This window comes from Sus scrofa, chromosome 10 (assembly GCF_000003025.6).
Source record: "Sus scrofa isolate TJ Tabasco breed Duroc chromosome 10, Sscrofa11.1, whole genome shotgun sequence".
Lineage (NCBI taxonomy): Eukaryota > Metazoa > Chordata > Mammalia > Artiodactyla > Suidae > Sus > Sus scrofa.
In genome coordinates this window covers 31,115,046-31,141,106 of record NC_010452.4, presented here as the reverse complement: position 1 = coordinate 31,141,106, position 26,061 = coordinate 31,115,046, and the positions used below count along the sequence as shown (strand labels likewise).

General features: G+C 39.7%; 1 protein-coding gene and 1 long non-coding RNA gene across 2 annotated transcripts in view; one reads left to right on the top strand and one right to left on the bottom strand.

Annotated features, from left to right (window-relative positions):
- On the top strand, positions 568–25,313 carry LOC102159026. The gene is made up of 4 exons (XR_002336307.1): positions 568–1,628; positions 2,317–2,430; positions 20,829–20,865; positions 25,072–25,313. It is a non-coding gene; the product is annotated as an uncharacterized LOC102159026 (long non-coding RNA).
- Positions 23,207–26,061, bottom strand: part of KIF27 (kinesin family member 27) — a 91,768-nt gene continuing 88,913 nt past the window's right edge. The window contains exon 19 of the mRNA XM_021064656.1: positions 23,207–23,336. Within this exon, the coding sequence (XP_020920315.1) occupies positions 23,281–23,336 (56 nt within the window). The 3' untranslated portion in view covers positions 23,207–23,280. The remainder of the gene's footprint in view (positions 23,337–26,061) is intronic.

The following is a 26,061-nucleotide window of genomic DNA, read 5'->3' as shown; positions in this document are numbered from 1 at the left end:
TCTGTGCTGCTTACGGTTACATCACATTATCTCCCCAAATCACTTTGATTCAACTTTTAGTAGGCGCCCCCATAGGTGAGACACTGCAGGGTTACAGAGAGGAGTTGAAGATGCTGTCCTTGTCTTCAGAGTAAGGAATAAAACACGTATAATGAGAGAAAAGCCAGGATAGGTACCACGTGAAAAATACAGGGAGTACTGCAGAAGATTACTGAACTGCTCAGACCGGTCTAGCGGATTAGGAAAGAAAGGCAGCAAGGAGGCTGCCCTGGGGATTGACCTTGAAGGGGATGAGGATGGTTTTACAGCAAGAAAAGAGACCATGAGAAAATGTATGGGAGTTCCTCGCGGTTAACCAACTGGACTAGTATCCGTAAGGACGTGTGTTCGATCTCTGGCCTCGCTCAGTGAGTTAAGGATCCAGCGGTGCCGTGAGCTGTGGTGTAGGTCTCAGACGCAGCTCGGATCCTGCATCACTGTGGCTGTGATGTAGGCTGGCGGCTACAGCTCCGATTCGACCCCTAGTCTGGGAACCTCTATGTGCTCGTGGGTGTGGCCCTAAAAACACACACGCATATATTAGGAAGGTAAATCAATGAAAGTGATGTTCAGGAAAAGCAAATGGTAAGATTCTAGGGCATATTAAGAAGTGGCAGACACGGAGGGAGGCCAAGTGGAAGAATTTGTGTTGAATTCAGTACTTTGTTTTCACCTTTAAAAGTTTGAAGGTTTGAAAGCCTTGCTAATCTTCGATCTCTCTCTGAATGAATACAGAAATTAGAGGTGGAAAAATGGTCAGGCAGACTTGCAATAGACCAGGTAAGAGGTAATGGTAGGTCTGGAACTAAAGGTAAGGCAGGCAGAATTTAAAAGAGCTTGGCTGAAAGATGATGTGGAAGCAGAATCTACAGAATTTGGCAATTGATTAATTGGATTTCTAGTCAGAGGGGGTAACACAAGAATACATGAGGGAAGAAGAGAAAAATCAAAGGTAGTGGAGGTTTTGAGTTTGGTGATAAGTATAGAAGATGGAGAAAAAGACAAAACTAGGCATAGGAACTGCTTTTTAAGGAATCACTTGGGATTTGGACATCTTATGAGTTTGAAAGGTTGTTAGAAATGGACACTAAGAAATTAGATGTAAAGATTTTGAAGGAAGGGAAAGTAGATTGAACTGGAAAAATAGATTGGGGGGTTATCCTCCTAGCAGTGCTATCACTGTGAGAAAAAAAAAGAAAACAAAGGGCAGAATCTTGGAGAGCAGCTTTTTAGAAAATTGTTGCTCCAAGTGTGGTTAAGGGCCTAGCAGCACTGGCAACACCAGGTCTCAGGCCTCCCCGACCCCCAGACATGCTAAATCAGACCTTTTATTTAACAAGAACCCCAGGTGATTTATATCACATTAAAACTAGAGAAGCTCAGACCTAGTTGAGAAAAGCCAACGAATAAAGGAGGGAACTAATCTAGATAGAGAAGCCAGCCAAGAAAGAGAGGAGGAAGTAGGAGGAGAACCACAGTAATGGGGAATCACCAAAGCAAGATAAATTGGAGTGTCACAAAGATGGGCAGGAAGAAATGGTGATTACAATATCCAAAACCGAAGAGGTGGACTAGCCTAAGGAAAGAAGGTATGTTTGAATTTTGTGATTAGGTGGTGTGTGGTCATCGTGACCATGTTGTTTCAATTGAAAGGTTGAAAACTGCCCCTTTGTGATTGAGAACAGCCTAGAAATATAAGCCCTCCAGTCCCCACATATATGGGACTCATTAAAGTAGGCTTGTGGATTTGATAGTGGAACAAAGTAGTTTTTTGTTTGTTTGTTTGTTTCTTTTTTCTTTTTAGAGCCACACCTGAGGCATACGGAAGTTTCCAGGCTAGGGATCGAATCAGAACTACAGCAGCCGGCCACAGCCACAGCCACACCAGATCTGAGCCGCATCTGTGGCCTAAACCACAACTCGTGGCAACGCCAGATCCTTAACCCACTGAGCGAGGCCAGGGATTGAACCCACGTCCTCATGGATACTAAGTTGGTTTTGTTACCCTGAGCCACCATGGGAACTTCCTAGAAGTTCTTTTCTAATTGCTTCTATTTTCTCAGTGAAGTAAGAAAACAGGATCATCTGGAGAGACTGCTAATTGTTCATCACAATGTATTTCTTCCCTTCTTCTTGGGCACACGCTATTTTTCTCAGCCTTTCCTTCAGTTAGGTATGGTCACATGTGAAGTTTATTGCTAGTGGAGAGTAAGCAGAGATGCTGTCTGCCACTATCGGCCCAGTGTGCCTCCTTCATGAATTTTTCCTTCCCACCAGCTGGATTATGCAGATGACTGCATGTCCCCCAGAGTTGGCAGGACCACCAGAAAGAAGGTGCAGGGATGCAGGAGAGCTGCCCACAGATCTGGAACACCCACTCAGGATTATTCTGTAAGCAAGATATAAATTTCTATTGAATGGGGGTCATCACATTTCTGTTTATTTGTTATAACAATTTAGCCTACTATGGCTAGTGCTGTTATTAACAGAAGTAATGAGAGGGGATTTAGGGGGAGAGGGAGAGAGGAAAAGAAGTGAAATTGGGGAGTTCCCATGTGGTGTGGCAGAAAGGAATCCAACTGGTATCCATGAGGATGTGGATTTGATCCCTGGCCTTGCTCCGTGGGTTAAGGATCCAGCATTACCGTGAGCTGCAGTCACAGATGCAGCTTGGATCCTGAGTTGCTGTGGCTGTGACTGTGGCTGTGACCAGCAGCTGTAGCTCCAACTTAACCCCTAGGCTGGGAACCTCCATATGCCTCGGGTGTGGCCCTAAAAAGCAAAAAGAAAGAAGGAAAAGAAAAAGAGAGAGAGAAAGGAAGGAAGAGAAAGAAAGAAAGAAAGAAAGGAAAGAAATGAAATAGTAGTCTGTGAATGTGGGAGAAATAATTGATTAGGGAAACATGGTAAGTTTTCCAGGCACTATGAAGGGCCCCCTGAGTGAGTGAATTTATAGTGAGACCAGTCAACATGGTGTACATTTTTCACCAGCCATATTTAGTTGCTCATGCACAGGCACTGAGAAGGCAGTTTTTGATTACCCAGGACTGAGATCTGGCAGGGCAAGTATGATCGAGATAGGTGGGCAAAGGGTAGTTGTGGGTAGATGCAAAGGAGGCATTATAATATCAGATGTTTTAAGAATTAAAGCGGGGGGGCTATAAAATGATAGGGTGAATGGAATGTGCTTTTTTTTTTTTTTTTTTTTTTTTGGCTTTTTGCCTTTTCTAGAGCCACTCCCGTGGCATATGGAGGTTCCCAGGCTAGGGGGTCTAATCGGAGCTGTAGCCACCGGCCCACACCAGGGGCACAGCAACGCAAGATCCGAGCTGCTGTCTGCAACTTATACCACAGCTCACAGCAATGCCGGATCCTCAACCCACTGAGCAAGGCCAGGGATCGAACCCACAACCTCATGGTTCCTAGTCGGATTCGTTAACCACTGAGCCACAATGTGAACTCCTTTCATTCGTGTGTGTGTGTGTGTGTGTGTGTGTGTGTGTGTAATGTGTTTCTGATCAGACTGAAGAATTGTTGGAGTTTAGGTATCATAGAGTCTGACCTGAAAAGATAAAAGATGGTTTGGAGAGAAGCTTGAAATTAAGATCAGAAGCGGGCTGGAGTTCCCTTTGTGGCTCAGTGGAAACAAATACGACTAGTATCCACGAGGACACAGGTTCAATCCCTGGCCTCGCTCTGTGGGTTAAGGATCCAGCATTGCCAGGAGCTGTGGAAGGTCACAGGTGCGGCTTGGATCCTGTGTTGCTGTGGCTGTGGTGTAGGCTAGCAGCTACAGCTCCGATTTGACCCCTAGCCTGGGAACCTCCAGATGCCTCGGGTGCGGACCTAAAACAAAAGGACAGGAAAAAAAAAAAAAAAAAAAAAACAGAAGAGGGCAGTTGTCAGTAATGTCAAGGTTCAGAGAATGACCTTGAGAGTGGGTAGCTGAGATAGCGGGGCCAAAGATTGTTCAAAGAACCAGTGGTCAAGGAATTGAGGGGCAGTAAGGACTTGAAAGGTATGTCTATATATATCTTGCAAAGAATTGTCCATAGAAGTGACTGTGGTGTTGGAGCAGTGAGTTGCTCTGGAGAGAGTGATAATGAGCTGGTACTAAAATTTTCAAAGAATGAGGGGCTGAATTCTCTAAATTAGGGTGCTCAAGGCTATCAAGGATGTTAAGATGTTGAACTCTTGCAGTTATCGGGTTTCATTTACACAGGTGCTTCAAAGTTTTGTGTTACTAATGTGGGATTTCTAATTGCTTCTTTTTGACCTCTCAGATTACAGATGGTAACTGCTTTCTTTAAGAGGAAATGCCCATCTGTCTTTATTATAAAACAAACACATGCCAGGATTCCCAGTTTAAATGACTATGCTTTAAAATTTGTCATAAACTACTCTCTTCTACCTCCAAAGTGTATCCTCGAATAGATACATCCAAAGTGAGGCTAGCCTTGCCACATCAAATAGTGTGCTGAAAATGTTCAAAATCTATGTGAAAAATGTCAGGTATAGGTTAAGTTAACAATACCTGGGGATTGACTAGAGACCTGACAAATGGAAAATAACTAGGTTATCTGTAGGTTGGAAAATGATGTGCTACATTATGTAGCATAGGTGCCCTGAAGTCAGACTCCTAGTTATTGAATCATAGCATCCATCTCATGGGGTTATTGGGAGGATAAAATATTAATACATATCATACATATAAGCATTTAAAAGACTGTTTAGCATATAAAGGACTGAAAAAAATTAGATATATTATTGTACATATATCTAATCCTTATAGAATTGCCTATAACTATCCTCAGACTTTTCTCACTTAGAAAATATGTTCAGAGTTCCCGCCATGGTGCAATGAGATTGCCAGTGTCTCTGCAGTGCCAGGATGCAGGTTCTATTCCCAGCCAGCAGAGTGGGTCAAAGGATCCCACTGTGGCTCAGATCTGATTCTTGGTCCAGTAACTCCATATGCCACTGGGCAGTTAAAAAAGAAAAACTCAAAAAAAGAAAAAAACACCCACAAATTACAGCATTAATTGACACAATTGACACAGAAATCAACTAATTTTTTTTTAATTTTTCATTACATCTAATTGTGTTAATACACAGGAAAGCTGAGGTAGAGTGGGGTTGAAAATGAGAATTTAATTATGAAGGTTTTATGAAGAACAGTGGGATCCTCCTTCCCCCAACCCCTACCCTATTTCCTGCTGCCTTAACTCAGCAGATAGATGCTTATTTTCTGGAGAGTTTTGCTCAGAGCTGCTCTGGACACTGGCAGAGCTGAGAGCTGGGGTGACTCGCTCTGTAGAAAAGAATTAAATAAAGTTTTGCATGTTGAGTTATGGGACATATCCCCCCAGCTTCATCCCCAAATTTGGATTCTAGAACACTGGGATCCTGTTAGGGAATTGGAAGCTTCCTCTGGGGGAAGTGCAAGAGAAAAGGCCTACAAATATTGACATTCGTGGGTTCTCTAATGGAGAAGGTCTTGTCACCTAACTCTTTACAGTGAAGCCAACAGGAGACAAATCCTGCTCATACCAACAGAGGCTCTTTTTTTTTTTGGTTGCACCTGTGGCATATGGAAGTTCCTAGACCAGGGATTGAATCCAAGCTGCAGCTGCATTCTTAACCCACTGTGCCAGGCTGGTGATCAAACCTGTGCCTAAGCAGCAACCTGAGCTGCTGCAGAGACAATGCTGTCTCCTCAACCCACTGTGCCACAGTGGGAACTCCAGTCATCTCATTCTTAAATGTGGGTGATTGGTCAAAGATCTCTAGATATTTGAAGAAACCCCCCTTCCATGAAAGAGCCTGAAATGAACAAACAGGAGAAAGAAAGAAGAAAAAGAAAAGAAAGAGTGGAAATAGAGCCAATGCAGGGAGAAGAAAAAGATGTCAAAATAAAAATGTTTAACTCGGCATATGTCAGCAGCCCTACCACAGGGTGGGCACTGTGAGAGGCTGCCTCTGGCCATTGGAGTCCTCAGTGCAGACACCATGGAGCAGAACTGCAGCTGACCTGCTGCTGATATGCACTGTAAAGGAGAGGGAATTTGTTACTACAGCAGAATTCACCTCTCCTGACCTATATAACATGGGATATTGTGGACAATATATAATAGGCATTAAAATGTAGACAATAAGAGTTCCTTTCATGGCTAAGCAGAAACAAATCTGACTAGCATCCATGAGAACGCAGGTTTTGCTCAGTGGGTTTAAGGATCTGGCGTTGCCAGGAGCTGTGGTGTATGTGGCGGACGCAGCTCAGATCTGGTGTGGCTGTGGCTGTGGGAAAATAAAATATAGACAGTAAACACTGAGCAATGTGATAAAAACATATTAGGAAATTAATAAATGGCATAAAATGGCTAAAACTGAATAAAACATGCCAGTAGAAATGTGCTCTTGAGAAATGTGGAGATAAATAGAACAGCAATTTTCCTTTGGGAAGCAGGCATCAGAGTGATGACCGATGGAGCAGGGCCTTCTGTTATTGTTATGAGCCTTGTAATTATTTGACTTTTAAACCACATACGCTGTCACTTGGGAAAAAAAGTAAAATTACATCTCTTTTAAAAAAGTTAATGCTGGAGTTCCTGTCGTGGCGCAGTGGTTAACGAATCCAACTAGGAACCATGAGGTTGCGGGTTCGATCCCTGCCCTTGCTCGGTGGGTTAACGATCCGGCGTTGCTGTGAGCTGTGGTGTAGGTTGCAGACGCTGCTCGGATCCCGCGTTGCTGTGGCTCTGGTGTAGGCTGGCGGCTACAGCTCCGATTCGCCCCCTAGCCTGGGAACCTCCATATGCCGTGGGAGTGGCCCAAAGAAATAGCAAAAAGACAAAAAAAAAAAAAAAAAAAAGGTTAATGCTAAGTGAGAAGAGGGGAAGGTTGTAGTACTACTGTTTTTAATTCAGTCAACTTAATAGAATGACCATTAATCATCCCACAGTAACCTTAAGATTGTAAGTAGAACTAATTCTTGACTAATACTTTTAAGATACTTTTTTCAAGAGAACTAGATAAATCAAAGCACTGAAAGCTAAATTTTTTCATTCTTCACACTGCCCATATAAAATAGAAATATTAATATGGCTTTGCTTGACTTAGCCACCTCCTTCTCTTGCCCTTACTGTGGTGTTATTTATAGTGTACTATTTATATGAAGTCAAATGTCACTAACTTGAATTTGAAAAATGACCCACATGAATATGGAATTGTTTTATGAAAGGCTATTCTATACTCTCAAAAATAATTAATTTCAAAATACCCTCTCATACTAGACTTAAAAGTATTTTACTCAGGAGCCTGGCAGTGATTAAAATTGATGTTAGATATAGATATAAACATAGATACAGCCTATAAATTATTTGCAAATAATTAATTCTACTTAATGGGTTTTAAACTCTCTTCAGGTTTTTTTTTTTTTTTTTTTTTTGCAGGGGTGCTACACTCAGTGTATGGAGGTTCCCAGGTTAGGGGTCAAATCAAAGCCGCTGGCCACAGCACAGCCACAGCAAGTCAGGACCTGAGCCGCATCTGCGACCTACACCACAGCTCACAACAGTGGATCCTTAACCCACTGAGCAAGGCCAGGGATCAAACCTGCATCCTCATGGGTGCTAGTCACATGCATTTCCGCTGAGCCACGATGGGAACTCCTCTTTTGGTATTTTGTACACCATCTGTACTATATCTAAAGAAAAAGGATTTGGGCAGCAAAAGTAAACCAGTCCAATTGCTGTGTTTATTGTACAGAATAAGTGCAGCAGTCTTTCCATAATCTTTTGACTCTTTAGTGTGGTCCTTTTGCGATCTAGACCGCCTTTCTATCCTCATCTTCAGCCATCCTTTTACACCCAGCACCAATTCAGTCATTCAGCAGACTCTGGAGTTCCCAGTGTACTAGGCCTATTACTAAACTGTTGACAGTTCTCTCTCCCATTTGCAATGGAGTTTCCTGATCTAAAATGCTGTTCTTCTTAAACCTTCTAAAAGCCAGTTTGTCCCTTAAGACACAAAGGGCACATTCTTAGGGGAGCCTTCTCTTACCCCTGAAAGTTACAAAGCCCTTCCTCTATATTCCCTTAAAATCCTCTATATTTTTACCAGAACCATTACATTCTCGTTTATATTGTGAGCCCCATAAAACAGAAACCTAGCCTTTTACTCATTTCTATGTCACTGCCACAACCAGGCTTCTTGTATGCATTCGAATGTTTCTTTCTTCAACAGATCATATGCTTCTTGGTCTGCAATTGATTAAACTATGTTTTCTTTCGTTCTAAGCACTTAGGATAAGACGTAGCACATAGAAATTTGTTGAATAAATTAGCTTTTTTCATTACCATTAATCTTTAAAATATATAGCACTGAGGAATATTCAGAAAGTATTCTCATGCTACAGAGAGATAGGGTGGGTACTGAAGATTGTTCCTTTTGTGTTTTACTTAAATAGGAAAAATAAATGTGAAAAATTTGAGACTATAGACTTCAAAAGCCAAATTATCTAGCTGTGCTCTATGCTCTTATCACCTTCACCTAGCAATAAGAAAAACAAATAATTTTTGAAGTAATAATATGGAAATAATCAGCTAAAAATTTGGCATCATCAACAACAACAAAAAGTTGGATTTCTGCTCATTAAGTAAGTTCCTATGGGTACACATGTTTCTAAGCCAAGTTTCACTATCCACCAAAACCAAAGTGTGATCAATATGCAAAAATAAGTTGTATTTCTATACACTAACAATGAACAATCCAAAAATGAAATTAAGAAAACAAGCCCACTTACAATAGCATCAAAAGAAATAAAATATTCAGGAATAAATTTAGCCAAAGAAAGATAAGACTTGTGCACTGAAAACTACAGAGCATGGTTAAAAGAAATTATAGACTAAATAAATGAAAGGCAGCCCATGTTTATGGATTGGAAAACTTAATATTTGTTAAGACGACAATGTTCCAAAAATATAGCTACAGATTCAGTGTAATTCCTACCAAAATTCCAACAAGCTTTTTTGCAGAAATGGGTAAGCTATCAACTATTCTTTAATAAAACTTAAAAATGAAAAAATTAAAATTAGAAAATTAAAAATACAAAGCACACACAAAAGCAAAAAAAAAAGAAAGAAATGAACAGGCTATTTGTAAAATTCAAAGCTACAGTAATCAAGTGTGGTACAGGTATAAGGACAGAAATAAGCCAATGGAATAGAATCAAGAGTCCATGGAGTTCTCTAGTGGTTGGGGATTCAGTGTTGGCACTACTATGGCTGGGTTCTGCTGTGGCTTGGGTTTGGTCCCTGGCCTGGGAACTTCTGCATGCCACAGGTGTGGCAAAAAAAAAAAAAAAAAGAATCCATAAACAAACCCAAACATCTATGGTCAATCAGCGTTCAACAACAGCGCCAAGACAACTCAATAAACAAAAGATAGGAGTTTTTTTTTTTTTTCCCAATAAATGGTACTAAGACAATTTAGTATCCATCTGCAAAAGAATGAACCCTACGTCAAACCATACACAAAAATTAATTCAAAATGGATCCAAGACATAAAGGTAAGAGCTACAACAATAAAACTCTTTGAAGGAAAGAGATGTAAATCTGTATCATATCAGATTGGCAATGGATTCTTAGATATGAAAACTAAAGCCCAAACAACCAAAGAAAAAAATAAATTGGATTTCATCAAAAGTAAATATTTCTCCAATGCAAAGGACACCACTGAGAAAGTGAAAAGACAACACAGGATGGGAGAAAATATTTGTAAATCATATATCTGAAAGGGACTTGAGTCTAGAATATATAAAGAAATCTTACAACTCAAAATTGAAAAGACAAATAACTTTAAATGAGCAAAGGATATGAACAGACATTTCTCCAAAGAAGATAAATACCCAATAAACATATGAAAAAAATATTCAGTATCATTACGCATTAGGAAAATGTAACGCAAAACTGCAATGAGATACCTTTTCATTTTTTTAATCTTTTTTTTTTTTTTTTCTTCTTTTTAGGGCTGCACCCACGGCATATGGAGGTTCCCAGGCTAGGGCTCGAATCAGAGCTGTAGCCACTGGCCTATGGCACAGCCACAGCCAGGTGGGATCTGAGCTGCTTCTGCCTCCTAGACCACAGCTCACGGCAATGCCAGATCCTTAACCCACTGAGCGAGGCCAGGGATCGAACCTGCATCCTCATGGATGCTAGTCGGGTTTGTTAACCACTGAGCCACCAGGAGAACACCCCGATACCTTTTCAAATATACTAGGATGACTATAATCAAAAAGACAGACACTGAGGATTAAAATGGCGGAATAGAAGGACTGGAGCTCAACTTCTCTCCTAAAAACAACAAAATTTACAACCAAATGCTGAGCAATCTTCAGCCAAATGGACCGGAAACTTTCAAAAAGGTATCCTACTCCAGAAGACAAAGAGGAGGCCACATCAAGAGGTAGGAGGGGTGATTACATGATTTAAGCAACCCCATACCTCCCAGGTGGGAAGCCCCACAGACTGGAAAGTAACTGGTTCACAGAGACTCACCTACAGGAGTGAGAGTTCTGAGCCCCACATCAAGCTCCCATGAGTGGGGATCTGGCAGTGGGAGAAAGAGCCCCCAGAGCATCTGGCATTGAAGGCCAGTGGGGCTCGTGCACAGGAGCTCCGCAGGACTGGGGAAAATGGAGACCCCATTCTTAAAAGGCACACACAGACTTTTAAGTGGACTGGATCCCAGGGCAAAGCAAAGTCTCCATAGGAATCTGGGTCAAACCTGACTGCAGTTCCTGGAGGACCTCCTGGGAAAACAGGGGTGAATGTGGCTTGTTGTGGGGGAAGGTCATTGGAAGCAAAACTCTCAGGAATATTCAGCAGTGTGCCTTTCTCTGGAGGTGGCCATTTTGGGAAAATCTGGCCCCACCCATCAGCACTGAGAAGTCCCAGGGCAAACAACAATCCAGGTGGGATCGCAGCCCCGCCCATCACTAAACAGACTGCCTAAAGAACCTCCCCCCCAGGCACACAGCCCCACCTCTAATCCCATTCAGAGACAAAGCCCCACCCACCAGAGGGATAGGAATCAGCTCCACCTGCCAGTGGGCAGGCATCATTCCCTCCCATCAGGAAGCCTACAGCAAGCCCCCCATACCAACTTCAGCCCCAAGGGGGGCAGACACCAGAAGTAAGAGAGGCTACAACTCTACCATCTATAAAAAGGTCACCACACCAAAAACCTATACAAATGAAAAGACTAGAGAACTATAACTCAGATGAGGGAGAAACAAAAAACCCCAGAAAATCAGCTAAGTGATCAGGAGATTCTCAGCCTCCAGGAAAAAGACTTTAGACTGTTGATGCTGAAGATGATGCAAGACATTAGAAATAAAGTGGAGGCAAAGATGGATAACGTACAGGAAACACTGAGCAAAGTGATACAAGATATAAAACTTAAACAAGCAGAGATGCAAAATACAATAACTGAAACAAAAAATTCACTAGAAGCAGCTAACAGCAGAATACAGGAGGCAGAGGAACGAATAAGCGAGGTGGAGGACAGATTAGTGGGAATTACGGATGCAGAACAGAAAAGAGAAGAAAGATTGAAAACAAATGAAGAGAGAGAGTCTCAGACAACTCTGGGACATCAAATGCACCAACATCCGTATTATAGGGGTGCCAGAAGGAGAAGAGAGGGAGAAGGGGACAGAAAAAATATTCCAGGAGATAATAGCCAAAAACTTCCCTAACATGGGAAGGGAGCCACTCACTCAAATCCAGGAAGCACAACGAGTAGCACATAAAATAAACACAAGAAGGAACACACCAAGACACATATTAATCAAACTGACCAAAATTAAAGACAAAGAGAAAATCTTGAAAGCAGCTAGGGAAAAGAAACAAATAACATACCATGGAAACTCTGCAGGCCAGAAGGGAGTGGCATGATATAGTTAAAGTGATGAAAGGAAAAAACTGCCAACCAAGATTACTTTACCCAGCAAGGCTCTCATTCACATTTGAAGGAGAAAGCCAAAGCTTCACAGATAAGCAAAAGCTAAGAGAATTCAGCAACACTAAACCAGCTTTACAACAAATGCTAAAGGAACTTCTCTAGGCAGAAACAAAAAGGCCACAAATGCCAAGGCTCACCAATAAAGGTATACATACAGTAAAGATATGAAATCATCCATACTCAATTATGCCACCAAAACCAGAAATCATGAGAAGAGGTGGGAACAAATGCAGGACACTGGAGATGCACTTCCAATTAAGAGACCAACAACTTAAAATAATCTCGTGTATGTATATAGACTCTTATATCAAAACTTCAGAATAACTGCAAACCAAAAATCTACAATTGATACACAAACAAATAAGAAAAATCAACTCAAATTCAACACTAAAGATAGCCATCAAACCACTAGAGGAGAGAACAAGAGAAGAAGGGAAGAAAAAAGAGCAACAAAAACAAATCCAAAGCAATTAAGAAAATGGCAATAAGAACATACATATCAATAATTACCTTAAATGTTAATGGACTAAACGCCCCAGCCAAAAAACATAGACTGGCTGAATGGATACAAAAACAAGGTCCATATATATGCTGCCTTCAAGAGACCCACTTCACCTCTAGGGACACAAACAAATTGAAAGTGAGAGGATGGAATAAAATATCCCAAGCAAACGGGATAAGAAAAAAAAAAAGCCAGAGTAGAGGAGTTCCTGTCGTGGCACAGTGGTTAACAAATCTGACGAGGAACCATGAGGTTGCAGGTTCGATCCCTGGCCTTGCTCAGTGGGTTAAGGATCCAGCGTTGCCGTGAGCTGTTTTGTCGGTTGCGGACATGGCTCAGATCCCGCGTTGCTGTGGCTCTGGCGTAGGCCGGCAGCTACAGCTCCAGTTGGACCCCTGGCCTGGGAACCTCCATGTGCTATGGGAGCAGCCCTAGAAAAGGCAAAAAGACCAAAAAAAAAAAAAAAGCCAGAGTATCAATACTCATATCAGACAAAATAGATTTTAAAATGAAGAATGTTTTAAGGGACCAAGAAGGTCATTACATAATGATCAAAGGATCAATCCAAGAAGACGTTATAACAATTTTAAATATCTACACACCCAACATAGGTTCACCACAATATATAAGGCAACTGCTAACAAACAACCTTAAAAGGACAAATTGACAATAACACAATCATAGTGGGGGACTTTAACACCCCACTTACAGCAATGGACAGATCATCCAGTCAGAAAATCAATAAGGAAACACAGGCCCTGAATGAAGCATTAGACCAGATAGACTTAATAGATATTTATAGGACATTCCATCCAAAAGCAGCAAAATAACATGCTTCTCAAGTGCACATGGAACGTTCTCTAAGATTGATCACCCCCTGGGCTACAAATCCAACCTCGGGTAACTTTAAGAACATTAAAATCATATCAAGCATCTTTTCAGACCACAACACTACACAACTGGAAATCAACAACAAGGAAAAAAACTGCAAAAAACACAAACACGTGGAGACTAACCAACATGCTACTAACCAACCAATGGATCACTCAAGAAATCAAAGAGGAAATTAAAAAATACCTAGAAACAAATGACAACAAAGATACGACACTCCAAAACCTATGGGATGCAGCAAAAGGCGTTCTAAGAGGAAAGTTTATAGCAATAGAGGCCCACCTCAGGAAACAAGAAAAAGCTCAAATAAACAAGCTAACTTTACATCTAAAGCAGCTAGAGAGAGGAGAACAGACAAGACCCAACATGAGTAGAAGGAAAGAAATCATAAAGATCAGAGCAGAAATCAATGAAATAGAAACGAAGAAAACCATAGAAAAGATCAATGAAACGAAAAGCTGGTTCTTTGAAGAGATCAACAAAATTGATAAACCCTTAGCTAGCCTGATCAAGAATAAAAGAGGACTCAAAAGAATAAAATTAGAAATGAAAGAGGAGAAGTAGCAACGGACATCACAGAAATACAAAGGATCATAAGAGACTACTCTATGCAACTATATGCCAATAAAACGAACAACCTAGAAGAAATGGACAAATTCTTGGAACAGTACAATCTTCCAAGACTAAACCAAGATGAAACAGAAAAGATGAATAGAGCAATCACAAGTACTGAAATTGAAACTGTGATTAAAAAACTTCCAACAAACAAAAGTCCAGAATCAGAACTCGGCTTCACAGGCAAATTCTATCAAACATTTAGAGAAGAGCTAACACCTCTCCGTCTGAAACTATTTCAATAAATTGCAGAGGAAGGGATACTCCCAAACTCATTTTATGAGGCCACAATCACCCTGATACCAAAACAGACAAAGATACCACAAAAAAAGAAAACTACAGGCCAATTTCACTGACAAACATAGATGCAAAAATCCTCAGCAAACTACTAGTAAACTGCATCCAACAATACATTAAAAGGATTGTATATCATGATCAAGTGGGATTTATCCCAGGGATGCAAGTGTTCTTCAATATCTGCAAATCAATCAGTGTGATACACCACATTAACAAACTGAAGAATAAAAACCATATGATCCTCTCAATAGACGCGGAAAAAGCCTTTCACAAAATCCAACAAACATTGCTGATAAAAGCCCTTCAGAAAGTAGGCATAGAGGGAACCTACCTCAACATAATAAAGGCCATGTATGACAAACCCAGAGCAAATATCATTCTCAGTGGTGAAAAGCTGAAAGAATTCCTGCTGAGATCAAGCACAAGACAAGGATGTCTGCTCTCGCCACTACTCTTCAACATAGTTTTGGAAGTCCTAGCCACAGCAATCAGAGTAATGAAAGAGATAAAAGGAATCCAAATTGCAAAGGAAGAAGTAAAACTATCTCTATTTGCAGATGACATGATACTATACCCAGAGAATCCTAAAGACTCTACCAGAAAACTGTTAGAGCTCATCTATGAATTTGGCAAAGTCACAGGATACAAAATTAATATATAGAAATCGATGGCATTTCTATATACTAACAATGAAAGATCAGAAAGAGAAATTAGGGAAGCAATCCTGTTTACCATCGCATCCAAAAGAATAAAATACCCAGTAGTAAACCTACCTAAAGAGACAAAAGACCTGTACTCTGAAAACTACAAGACACTGATGAAAGAAATCAAAGATGACACAAATAGATGGAAAGACATACCATGCTCTTGGATTGGAAGAGTCAATATTATCAAAATGACTATACTACCCAAGGCGATCTGCAGATTCAACACAATCCCTATCAAATTACCAAAGATATTTTCCACAGAACTCAAACAAAATATTTTAAAGTTTGTTTGGAAGCACAAAAGACCCAGAAGAGCCAAAGCCATACTGAGAAGGAAAAATGGAGCTGGAAGAATCAGGCTCCCTGACTGCAGACTATACCACAAAGCAACAGTCATCAAAACCGTATGGTACTGGCACAAAGACAGAAATATAGATCAGCGGAACAGGATAGAAAGCCCAGAATGAAACTCACGCACCTACAGCCAACTAATCTATGATAAAGGAGGCAAGAATACACAATGGAGAAAAGACAGCCTGTTCAATAAATGGTGCTGGGAAAACTGGACAGCCACATGGAAAAGAAGGAAATCAGAACACTCCCTAACACCATCCACAAAAATAAACTCTAAATGGATTAAAGACCTAGATATAAGACCAGACACTATCAAACTCTTAGAGGAAAACATAGGCCAAACACTCACCGACATAAACAACAGCAACATCTCAGATCCACCTCTTAATGATAGTAAAAATAAAAATTAACAAATGGGACTCAATCAAACTTCAAAGTTTCTGCACAGCAAAGGAAACCCTAAACTACAGAAAAAGACAACCCACAGAATGGGAGAAAATCTTTGCAGGTGAATCAACTGACAAGGGATTAATCTCCAAAATTTATAAACACCTCCTACTGCTCCATACCAAAAAAACCAAACAACCCCATCAAAAAATGGGCAGAAGATCTACACAGACAATTCTCCAGAGAAGACATACAGATGGCCAAAAAACATATGAAACAATGTTCAACATCACTCATCATTAGAGAAATGCAAATCAAAACCACTATGAGCTACCACCTTACACCAGCCAGAATAGCCATCATCAAAAAGTCTACAAGCAGTAAGTGCTAGAGAGGGTGTGGAGAAAAAGGAACCCTATTACACTGTTGGTGGAATTGTAAATTGGTGCAACCACTGTGGAAAACAGTATGGAGATTCCTCAGAAAACTAAACATAGAACTATCATTTGATCCAGCAATTCCACTCCTGGCCATCTATCCAGAGAAAAACACGACTCGCAAAGACACATATACTCCAATGTTCATTGCAGCCCTATTTACAACAGCCAAGACATCGAAACAACCTAAATGTCTATTGACAGAAGAGTGGATCACAAAGATGTGGTACATACACACAATGGAATATCACTAAGCCATTAAAAGGAACAAAATACTTGCATTTTTAGCAACATGGATGGACCTAGAAATTATCATGCTAAGTGAAGTCAGTCAGACAATGAGACACCAACATCAAATGCTTTCGCTGACATGTGGAATCTGAAAAAAGGACAGAATGAACTTTGCAGAACAGATACTGACTCTGCAGACTTTGAAAAACTTATGGTTTCCAAGGGAGACAGTTCGGGGGGTGGGAGGATGTGCCATGGTTGTAGGATGGAAATCCTATAAAATTGGATTGTGATGATCATTGTACAACTATAAATGTAATGAATTGATTGAGTAATAAAAAAATTAAAAAGAAACTTAAAAAAAAAGACAGACACTAAGAACTGTTGACGAGGCCATAGAGTAATCAGAACCTCATACACTGCTGGTAGGAATGTAGAATGGTGTAGCTGCTGTGGGAAACAGTCTGCCAGTCTCTCCAAAAAAAATGGAGAACTACTATATTACTCAGAAATTCCACTCTTAGGGATATGTCCAAGAGAATTGAAAACATATTCACACAAAAACATGTACACAGGTGTTTATAGCATTCTGTAGCATGGCTATTCATAATAACCAAAAAGTAGAAATAATCCAAATGCCTATCCATTCATGAATGGATAAACAAAGCATGGTATATCCACACATCGGATTATTATTCAGCCATAAATAGGAATGCAATGCTGTGACATATTACATGAATGAATCTTGAAAACATCATCCTAAGGAAAAGAAGCCATACACTAAGAGACATATGAAATGTCAAAAACAGGCAACTCCACAGAGACAGAGAGATTAGTGGTTGCCAGGTGTTGGAAAAAGCAGAAATTAGGACTGATTGCTAATAGGGACAGAGTTTCTTTTTGATGAAAATGTTCCAGAATTAGTATGATTGCACACCATGGTGTATATACCAAAAACTACTGAATTGTGCACTTTAAGATGGTATTTTATGTTCTGTGAATTATATCTCATTTTTAAAAAGTTTAAGTGAAATGTGATCCTAAACTTGAAATAAATCCTAAGGAGTTGTATAGATCAAGGCAGTGGATCTAGAGCAGTTTTCTCTTTATCAAAGGATGAAATGGCTCAGTAAAATTAGTCAGTGCTCTACCCCTCCCATAAAACTGGCTGGATATGATTTCTACATTCAGATGCAATTTATGATATTTGCTCCTTGTATGCATTGGGTCAATTGAAAAGCAACCTTTAGGTCCATGAGTTTATATCTGGTTTTTACAGCTTTGTGTGTATTTACCTAACTCAAAATTTCCATCTTTAAAAAATAAGCATCCTTGATTCTCTATTCCCCTACCTTGTTTTATTTTCTTCATCGTACTTATTGGAATGTAGGTTCCTTGAGTGATAAGGCCTTTAGTTCTCAGCTCTATCCTCTATAATAAAAGGTTAACAGAAAACATAAAGCAGGGGAAATGCCTATAAATTATCTACAGAGAATTTCCATCTGTTGTCTGCAGATGCCATTTTTGTAATGTTTTCAGAATACAGGTAACTTTAGTTACCAGCTCACCCTTTGAAGGAGGCACAGATTCTTCCCCATATAAGAATTAAACCTCAGGGTACAGGCCTGGTTCAAAGGGTGTTATGGTTTGCTGTAGCCTAGCCAATGAAACTCACATAATTGGGTCCTTACATCTAGTATCTCTTCTTAGTGACTAGTGAGATAGTGAACCTTGTAATAAACCTTATCAAAAGGACCTCAGCACCACTGAAGATAAATCAGGAAGAGTATATATTAGAACTCTTCCTCTCTTATTTGCTCACAATCCACTAGAATACTTCTGATTGTGGGTTCCATTACTCCTGAAGTCTTGGCCTTCTCTTTGATTACTTGACTGCACAGGTCATGGGTGCTTTGATCTAAACAGAGAGAAAATATTCCTTAACATTGGAAGATACTTGCAAACTAACGGTAATGAGCTTCACTCAGGATACTTATGAAGGAGACTACCACGGTAATCAGATTTCATTCTAATATATACTTCTTGTATACAGTAGGTAAGAGTGTCAAATGTCAAAGGCTGACTTTGCTGTTAATTTTATCACCTATCTGTACATGTACCAAAAAATTAACTTTTACAGTTTCCCTGAATGAAAAAATTGTTTAAAATATTTACCAAATGGAAACCAGAATTTTCAGTTTTATTTTCTAGCCAGAGTTCATCAATAACTCAAAAATGTAATTTTCACTAAAGAAATATGTAACAAATAACCAAAACCCAGTGGTTAACAAACCAGTAAAAACATATTTTTTGTTCAAATCAAATAGTCATGAAGCCCTTCTTATGCCTATAAAAATAGACTCAGGCAAGTCTTTAAAATATTTTCTTGTGAGAATAGACTTCACATGAAATTTTCCAGAGAATGGTTATTTCTGCTGTTGCTAACATATATAATTAAAGCTGAGAATTTGTTTTAAAATGTTTTATGATATATATAAAGTCAATGACCACATTTGTGCTAAAAAGTTATCCCATTTTTCAAGCCAACTCTTTGGAAAACCTACTTATAATTCTGTTATAAACATATATGATTCTTTAGTTTTCAAAGCCCTTTTATACATTTATTTGATAAAGCAAGACTACTTATAATAAAAATAGCAGTTTCATTCTCAATTAATTTATTAGAGTTGCACTTGAAATATAAGATTTTGGGAGTTCCCATTGTGGCTCAGCAGAAACAAAGCTGCCTAGTATTCATGAGGACCCAGGTTCGATCCCTGGCCTCACTCAGTGCGTTAAGGATCCATGTTGCCATGCGCTATGGTGTAGGTCGCAGATATGGCTCAGATCCTGCGTTGCAGTGGCTATGGTGTAGGCTGGCAGCTGTAGCTCCAATTCGACCCCTAGCCTGGGAACTTCCATCTGCTGCGGGTGCAGCCCTAAAAAACAGAAGAAAAAAGAAAGAAAGAAAAATAAGATTTTGAATGCAAGGGGTCATTCATAAATTGCTTCTTTAAAAAAAAAAAAAAAGGCTTAGGAGTTCCTGTTGTGGCACAGTGGGTTAAGGATCTGACTGCAGCGGCTCAAGATGCTGTGGCAGTGCAGGTTTGATCCCCCGCCTAATGCTGTGGATTAGGTATTCAGTGTTGCTGCAGCTGTGGTGCAAGATCACAGCTGGATTCAATCCCTAGCCTAGGAACTGTTTGATGTTTTATTTATTTATTGGCTGCACTCACAGCATGTGGAAGGTCCCAGGCCAGATACTGAATCTGAGCCACAGCTGCAACCTGCACCACAACTGCAGCAACACTGGATCCTTAACCCCTCCACTATAAAGGAACTTACAAAGGCTGTTCAGTGTTTTAGAAAATACTATTTTTAATGTACTTCATTAATAAGTTTATAACCTGGATCATTCTGATCATGTGCTGGTTGTCTTACAGCCAGGGACACTTGGTGCTGACTGGGAATGTGTCCAATGAAATAGATAAGCTTACTTCCAGGCTTCAAATGGAACAATTCAAATGCTGCCCAACCTCCAGGTGACTGGAATTTCAAAAGACTGGCACGTTGGTATAAAAATACCTTGGCCTTTCCTTATCTAGAAAAAAATAATCATGCTAGAAAGTAACAATAAAACTTTGACAATTTTAATACTTATAAATTATCAAAATTATAAATCAGTTGAATTTAGATTAGTTCCTAACTCCTTTTCATGGAAGATAGTGAAATATGGAATTTGCAGTCCACAAACAAAAGCAAGTAACATCAGTTCAGCCTCTCAAGGCAGGCCAGTAGCTGCTGTATTGTAATCATGAGTACAAGTCTTTTATCCAGAAATTTTTCAGAAAACTTCAGGATATTTTAGTAGAGAGAAAAATTAAGCAAAATGGTTTAGTATTGTTTTATAAAGATAAATCCTGTCAATTCTGCCTGCAGTGTTTGTGGTTCTTCACATACTATTAATAAGTCCTCTTATTCAGTTTATGTTATAGCTGATGGAATTTATCCAAAACTAATGTTTCTTATAGTTTTCTGTTGAATGGCTGGCTCTACAATTTCCATTTAAATTCTGTCTAGGGTAGCTTCTTTTCATATAATCCTGAATGAATAGTAATCGTAGGGAGAAAAATCAGCATAAAAACTGGGATGTATATTTTCAAATGGCAAATTCAATAGTAACTAGCATACTTTAGGGTTTTGGAGATAGCCAAAGATTGAAGTTAGTTTTAGTGTTGTTGCAACAGAAATAAAATATAGTCTCTCAAAATATTTCTGAAAATTCCTTGCTGGCCTATAGAATACTTTAAAATAAACCTCCTTTTCTCCTGTTTTTACCAGAGCTATTTGAATTCTGGAACACTCTGGGCAGTGAGGGGTAAGTAAGCTATAATTTGCCTATAATTTGTTGTTGTTATTTAAGGCAGGGTACAAGAAGTGGTTCTTTTAAGAGGCCCCTCTGATCAAATAAATTCTAACCATATTCACCACTTGAGACTTGAAAACTTATACCTTGCTTTGTATATACTTTAATAAGGCTGAAAGCAAATAGAGTATGCAAATATTGTTTCAAGATATATTTATTTTGTTCTACTTTAATTACACAAGTATTAACTAATAAATGGAATTTAAATTTCCGGAGTTCCCGTGGTGGCGCAGTGGTTAACGAATCTGACTAGGAGCCATGAGGTTGCAGGTTCGGTCCCTGCCCTTGCTCAGTGAGTTAACGATCCGGTGTTGCCGTGAGCTGTGGTGTAGGTTGCAGACGCAGCTCAGATCCCGTGTTGCTGTGGCTCTGGCGTAGGCTGGCGGCTACAGCTCCGATTCGACCCCTAGCCTGGGAACCTCCATATGCCGCGGGAGCAGCCCAAGAAATAGCAAAAAGACAATAAATAAATAAATAAATAAATAAATAAATAAATAAATAAATAAATTTCCAACCATCATTAAGTAGAAAATTTTTTAAGTGTTTAGTTTTCTACCTTTCTGTTGTGAATTGTTTTGTTCCTTGGGCATATAGGGATCTTGCTCATTATAACAAAGTCTGTGAGATTGTAGTATTTTTCTCTTCAAGTACTGTAGAGATAACTCAGTGGAGCTTTATGTAATAATTTACCAGTAAGGGAGTTCCCGTTGTGGCACAGTGGTTAACGAATCTGACTAGGAACCATAAAGTTGCGGGTTCGATCCCTGGCCTTGTTCAGTGGGTTAACGATCTGGTGTTGCCGTGAGCTGTGGGGTAGGTCACAGACACGGCTTGGATCTGGCGTTGCTGTGGCTCTCGCCTAGGCCAGTGGCTACAGCTCCGATTAGACCCCTAGCCTGGGAACCTCCATATGCTGTGGGAAGTAGCCCTAGAAAAGGCAAAAAGACAAAAAAAAAAAAAAAAAAAAAAGCAAAAAACAAACAATAATTTACCAGTAGGACGTAATACCTGTATCTAAGTCATTACATTTGGATTCAATTAAATTACACTGTTAGCATTTCAAATAGTGGCAATTCTGTTGATTCATTGTGGAAATTCTTATGAAAAAAGATATAAAAAGGGACAAAGAACTATGCAAAACATCAAAAGCCATTATTATAATATGGTCTTTCTGAGCCTTATTTTTATAATTCCTCTTGTTCTAATTACTCCCCATGTTGGGGTATTGTTGGAGTCAACATAGAGGCTGTGATAAAAATAAGATACCACTCAGAGTCCCCATTGTGATGCAGAGGAAACGAATCCGACTAGGAACCATCAGGTTACAAGTTAAATCCCTGGCCTCTCTCAGTGGGTTAAAGATCCTGTGTTGCTGTGGCTGTGGTGTAGGCCAGCAGCTGTAGCTCCAATTAGACCCCTAGCCTGGGAACCTCCATATGCCACGGGTGAAGCCCTAAAAAGCAAAAAAAAAAAAATCAGACACCACTCTAGCCATGTATGCACTGCATTCCAAAAGCAAGGAATGGAAGCATTCATATCTGATGCAGGCATTAAGGGATGCATTGTTTGCAGAGAATTTAAAATCAATAAATTCACGAAAAGTGAGTCTTTTTTTTTTTTTTTTTTGGCCATACCCACAGCATGTGTAAGTTCCTGGGCCAGGGACTGAACCCATGCCACAGCAGCAACCCAAGGCACTGTAGTGACAACACCGGATCCTTAACTAGCTGCACCACAAGGGGACTCCCTCAGTCTGCTTTTTATTATCAGCAGTGAGGCAAACGACAGTGAAAAATACTCTCTCCATTAGACAGATGCTCCCATACCCACCTTTTGAACACAACTGCCCGGATAAGCTCATAATACTACATACCCAATGCATGTGAGATATTTATTGTGGCAGGATCTCACTCTCGCCTTTATTTTCAATTTTTGAAAATATAAATGTGGAAGAAGAATGTGTTATCAGTACTAATCAAGGCAGCCTGCAGCCTGTTATATCTTTAAATGTAAAACATACAAAATTAATACTTTGAAAAATTCCATTGAGGTTGAGAGAGGAACTGTAGACATAAGTGGACACTGAGCTTTCATTATTCATACTCCAGTGTTTTAAAAAATCATAAGTATGTGCCTAAGGAAATAAATGAAAGAGCCAAACATGTCATATTTGTATTTAATGCAGGAGAACTTGTGTTGACTATAGACCAAACTCCCACTGTGGACTTCACTCCTTAGCAATTCATTCTAAGACTTATAAGACCTTTTGTTTTAAAATGTAAGACGCCTGTTCTTAAGCATTTATCACTTTATTCACCTGGACTATTACAAACAAGCCAATGGCAATAAAGTCCACATTACTGAAGATCATATGTATATTTTTGCTGACTCCTTGGACCCTGAGTTCATGAAGATATGAAGAACTGAGGGGAAAGAAAAAACCATTAGCAAAAGAAAACAAATATTAAAGTATAACAGTATCTTCATTGAGGTTCTTGCCACCCACAGTTCCCACACTCATAAAATTCTCCAACTCTGTTATCTACAACACTCTGGAATTAGGGAAGGAACTAGTACTTTATGGAAGCAAATATGTTTCTTTCCAGACACTCTGTTATAGGTGGAAAAAAATAATGAACAAAAAGAGAAAACCACAAACATATTTCATATTTATGCAAAGAGACAAACACGATGACAAAATGATTTAGCTAAGAGCACTGAAACAGACAGTAAAATTTATTACTAGTATATATTAAAAGAAAATTGTACTTGCCTTAGGAGAGTGCCTTAATTCTTTCGCTCCTTTGCGAGTGCACTGACTAAACTAGAAAGATAAGAAAGGAGATCCCATCGTGGCGCAGTGGTTAACGAATCCGACTAGGAACCATGAGGTTGTCGGTTCGATCCCTGGCCTTGCTCAGTGGGTTAAGGATCCGGCGTTGCTGTGAGCTGTGGTGTAGGTCGCAGACACAGCTCGGATCCAGCGTTGCTGTGGCTGTGGCGTAGGCCAGAGGCTATAGCTCTGATTCGACCCCTCGCCTGGGAACCTCCATATGCCGCGGGAGGGGCCCTAGAAAAGGCAAAAAGACAAAAAATAAAAATAAAATAAAGTAAGTATTTAAAAAGGAAAAAGAAAGATAAGAGGTTCACTCCCAAAATATATTATTTAGGACATTATTTATATGTGTGTGTTTGACTATGTATGTGAAATCTGTCATAGCATATAAAGGATATATGTTTAACCAAAAGGAAGAATTGTACCTTTGTTATTTAGAAGTCAGTTCACATTTGCATTATCAAATGTACTCATGGTTAGTTTAATATAAATTTTCTTGCTTTGTTAGTGAGCTTTTAGAAAATGTGTTTATATTTCCACAGGTAAAACAAATACGTGTCAATTTCTTGGGCAGGCAAAATTCCAGTGTCAAAATACATTCTTATATGAATTATTTTTAAATTATTCATTTTATAAGGAATTTAAAATCAGGACATTAATAAATATATACTTATTAATAAATATATGATTTTGCTATGCTCTGTTAAGGCACTGGCCTTTTGCCATTATATATACATAACAATTATATATGATATATATTAGATATATATCATACAGGGGGAGTTCCCATTGTGGCACAGTGGAAATGAATCCGAGTAGGGACCACAAGGTTGCGGATTCGCTCAGTGGGTTAAGTATTCAGTGTTGCAGTGAGCTGTGGCATATGTCGCAGACGCAGCTCAGATCTGGTATTGCTGTGGCCATGGTGTAGGCCGGCAGCTATAGCTCCAATTAGACCCCTAGCCTGGGAACCTCCATATGCTGCAGATGCAGCCCTAAATAGACAAAAAGAAGACCCCCCCCAAAAAAATATATACATATGTCATACAAACCAAAGGTACAAAGAGAAAACTAGCTTAAAACCAGAATCCGACTTCAAATAGTCCCTGTTAAAAATAAAATTTCTAAGTTGCTTTGTAAATTTGTTGGTTGAAGCAGTTTCTCCTTGTGCCAATGTTATAAACTGTGATTCCATTCCCAGATAAGTCCACAGAAGACTACCTAACCCATAATTTAAATGAGTTTTAATAACATACTTAAGAGATATAGAAACTGTTCACCAATTTAGAAGTTTGTTTAGATTTGGTTTCCTTTTCCTATAGGACTTGTTTTTACCAATGAGACCAGGAGCTAAAACTAGAAGAAGAAAACAGTCTTTGAGCACAAGGCAACAGCCTGGGTCTTAGGTAAGACAGTCAGGGTCAACAGCAACAGAGGAAAGAATCAAAGAACAAAATTAGCATCATATAAGAAAAACTGGGGAGTTCCCGTCGTGGCGCAGTGGTTAACGAATCCGACTAGGAACCATGAGGTTGCAGGTTCGGTCCCTGCCCTTGCTCAGTGGGTTAACGATCCGGCGTTGCCGTGAGCTGTGGTGTAGGTTGCAGACGCGGCTCGGATCCTGCGTTGCTGTGCCTCTGGCGTAGGCCGGTGGCTACAGCTCCGATTCAACCCCTAGCCTGGGAACCTCCATATGCTGCGGGAGTGGCCCAAGAAATAGCAACAACAACAACAACAACAACAAAAGACAAAAAGACAAAAGACCAAAAAAAAAAAAAAGAAAAAAGAAAAACTGGAGTCAGTAAGAAAGTGGGTTCCTGTCATGGAGTAGGCATCCATAAATCAGGGTGATTTTGACACTGTCCCACCCAAATAGTAATTAAGGAAGAAACTTTATTTTATAGGTGAAAGTTTAGAAAAGTAACAAAAGTAACAACAGAAGTAACAAAATAATACGTCTGGTCATTATAATGGGATATTTTCTGTGATTGAAAATATGATGAAAAAGTACAAATTGTATTTGTTGGGTAAATCAATGTTAGTTCTTAATTCCAAACTGCAGTTTTGGAGTTCCCGTCGTGGCACAGTGGTTAACGAATCTGACTAGGAACCATGAGGTGGTGGGTTCGGTCCCTGCCCTTGCTCAGTGGGTTAACGATCCGGTGTTGCCGTGAGCTGTGGTGTAGGTTGCAGACGCGGCTCGGATCCTGCGTTGCTGTGGCTCTGGCGTAGGCTGGCAGCTACAGCTCTGATTGGACCCCTAGCCTGGGAACCTCCATATGCCGCCTGAGCAGCCCAAAGAAATAGCAAAA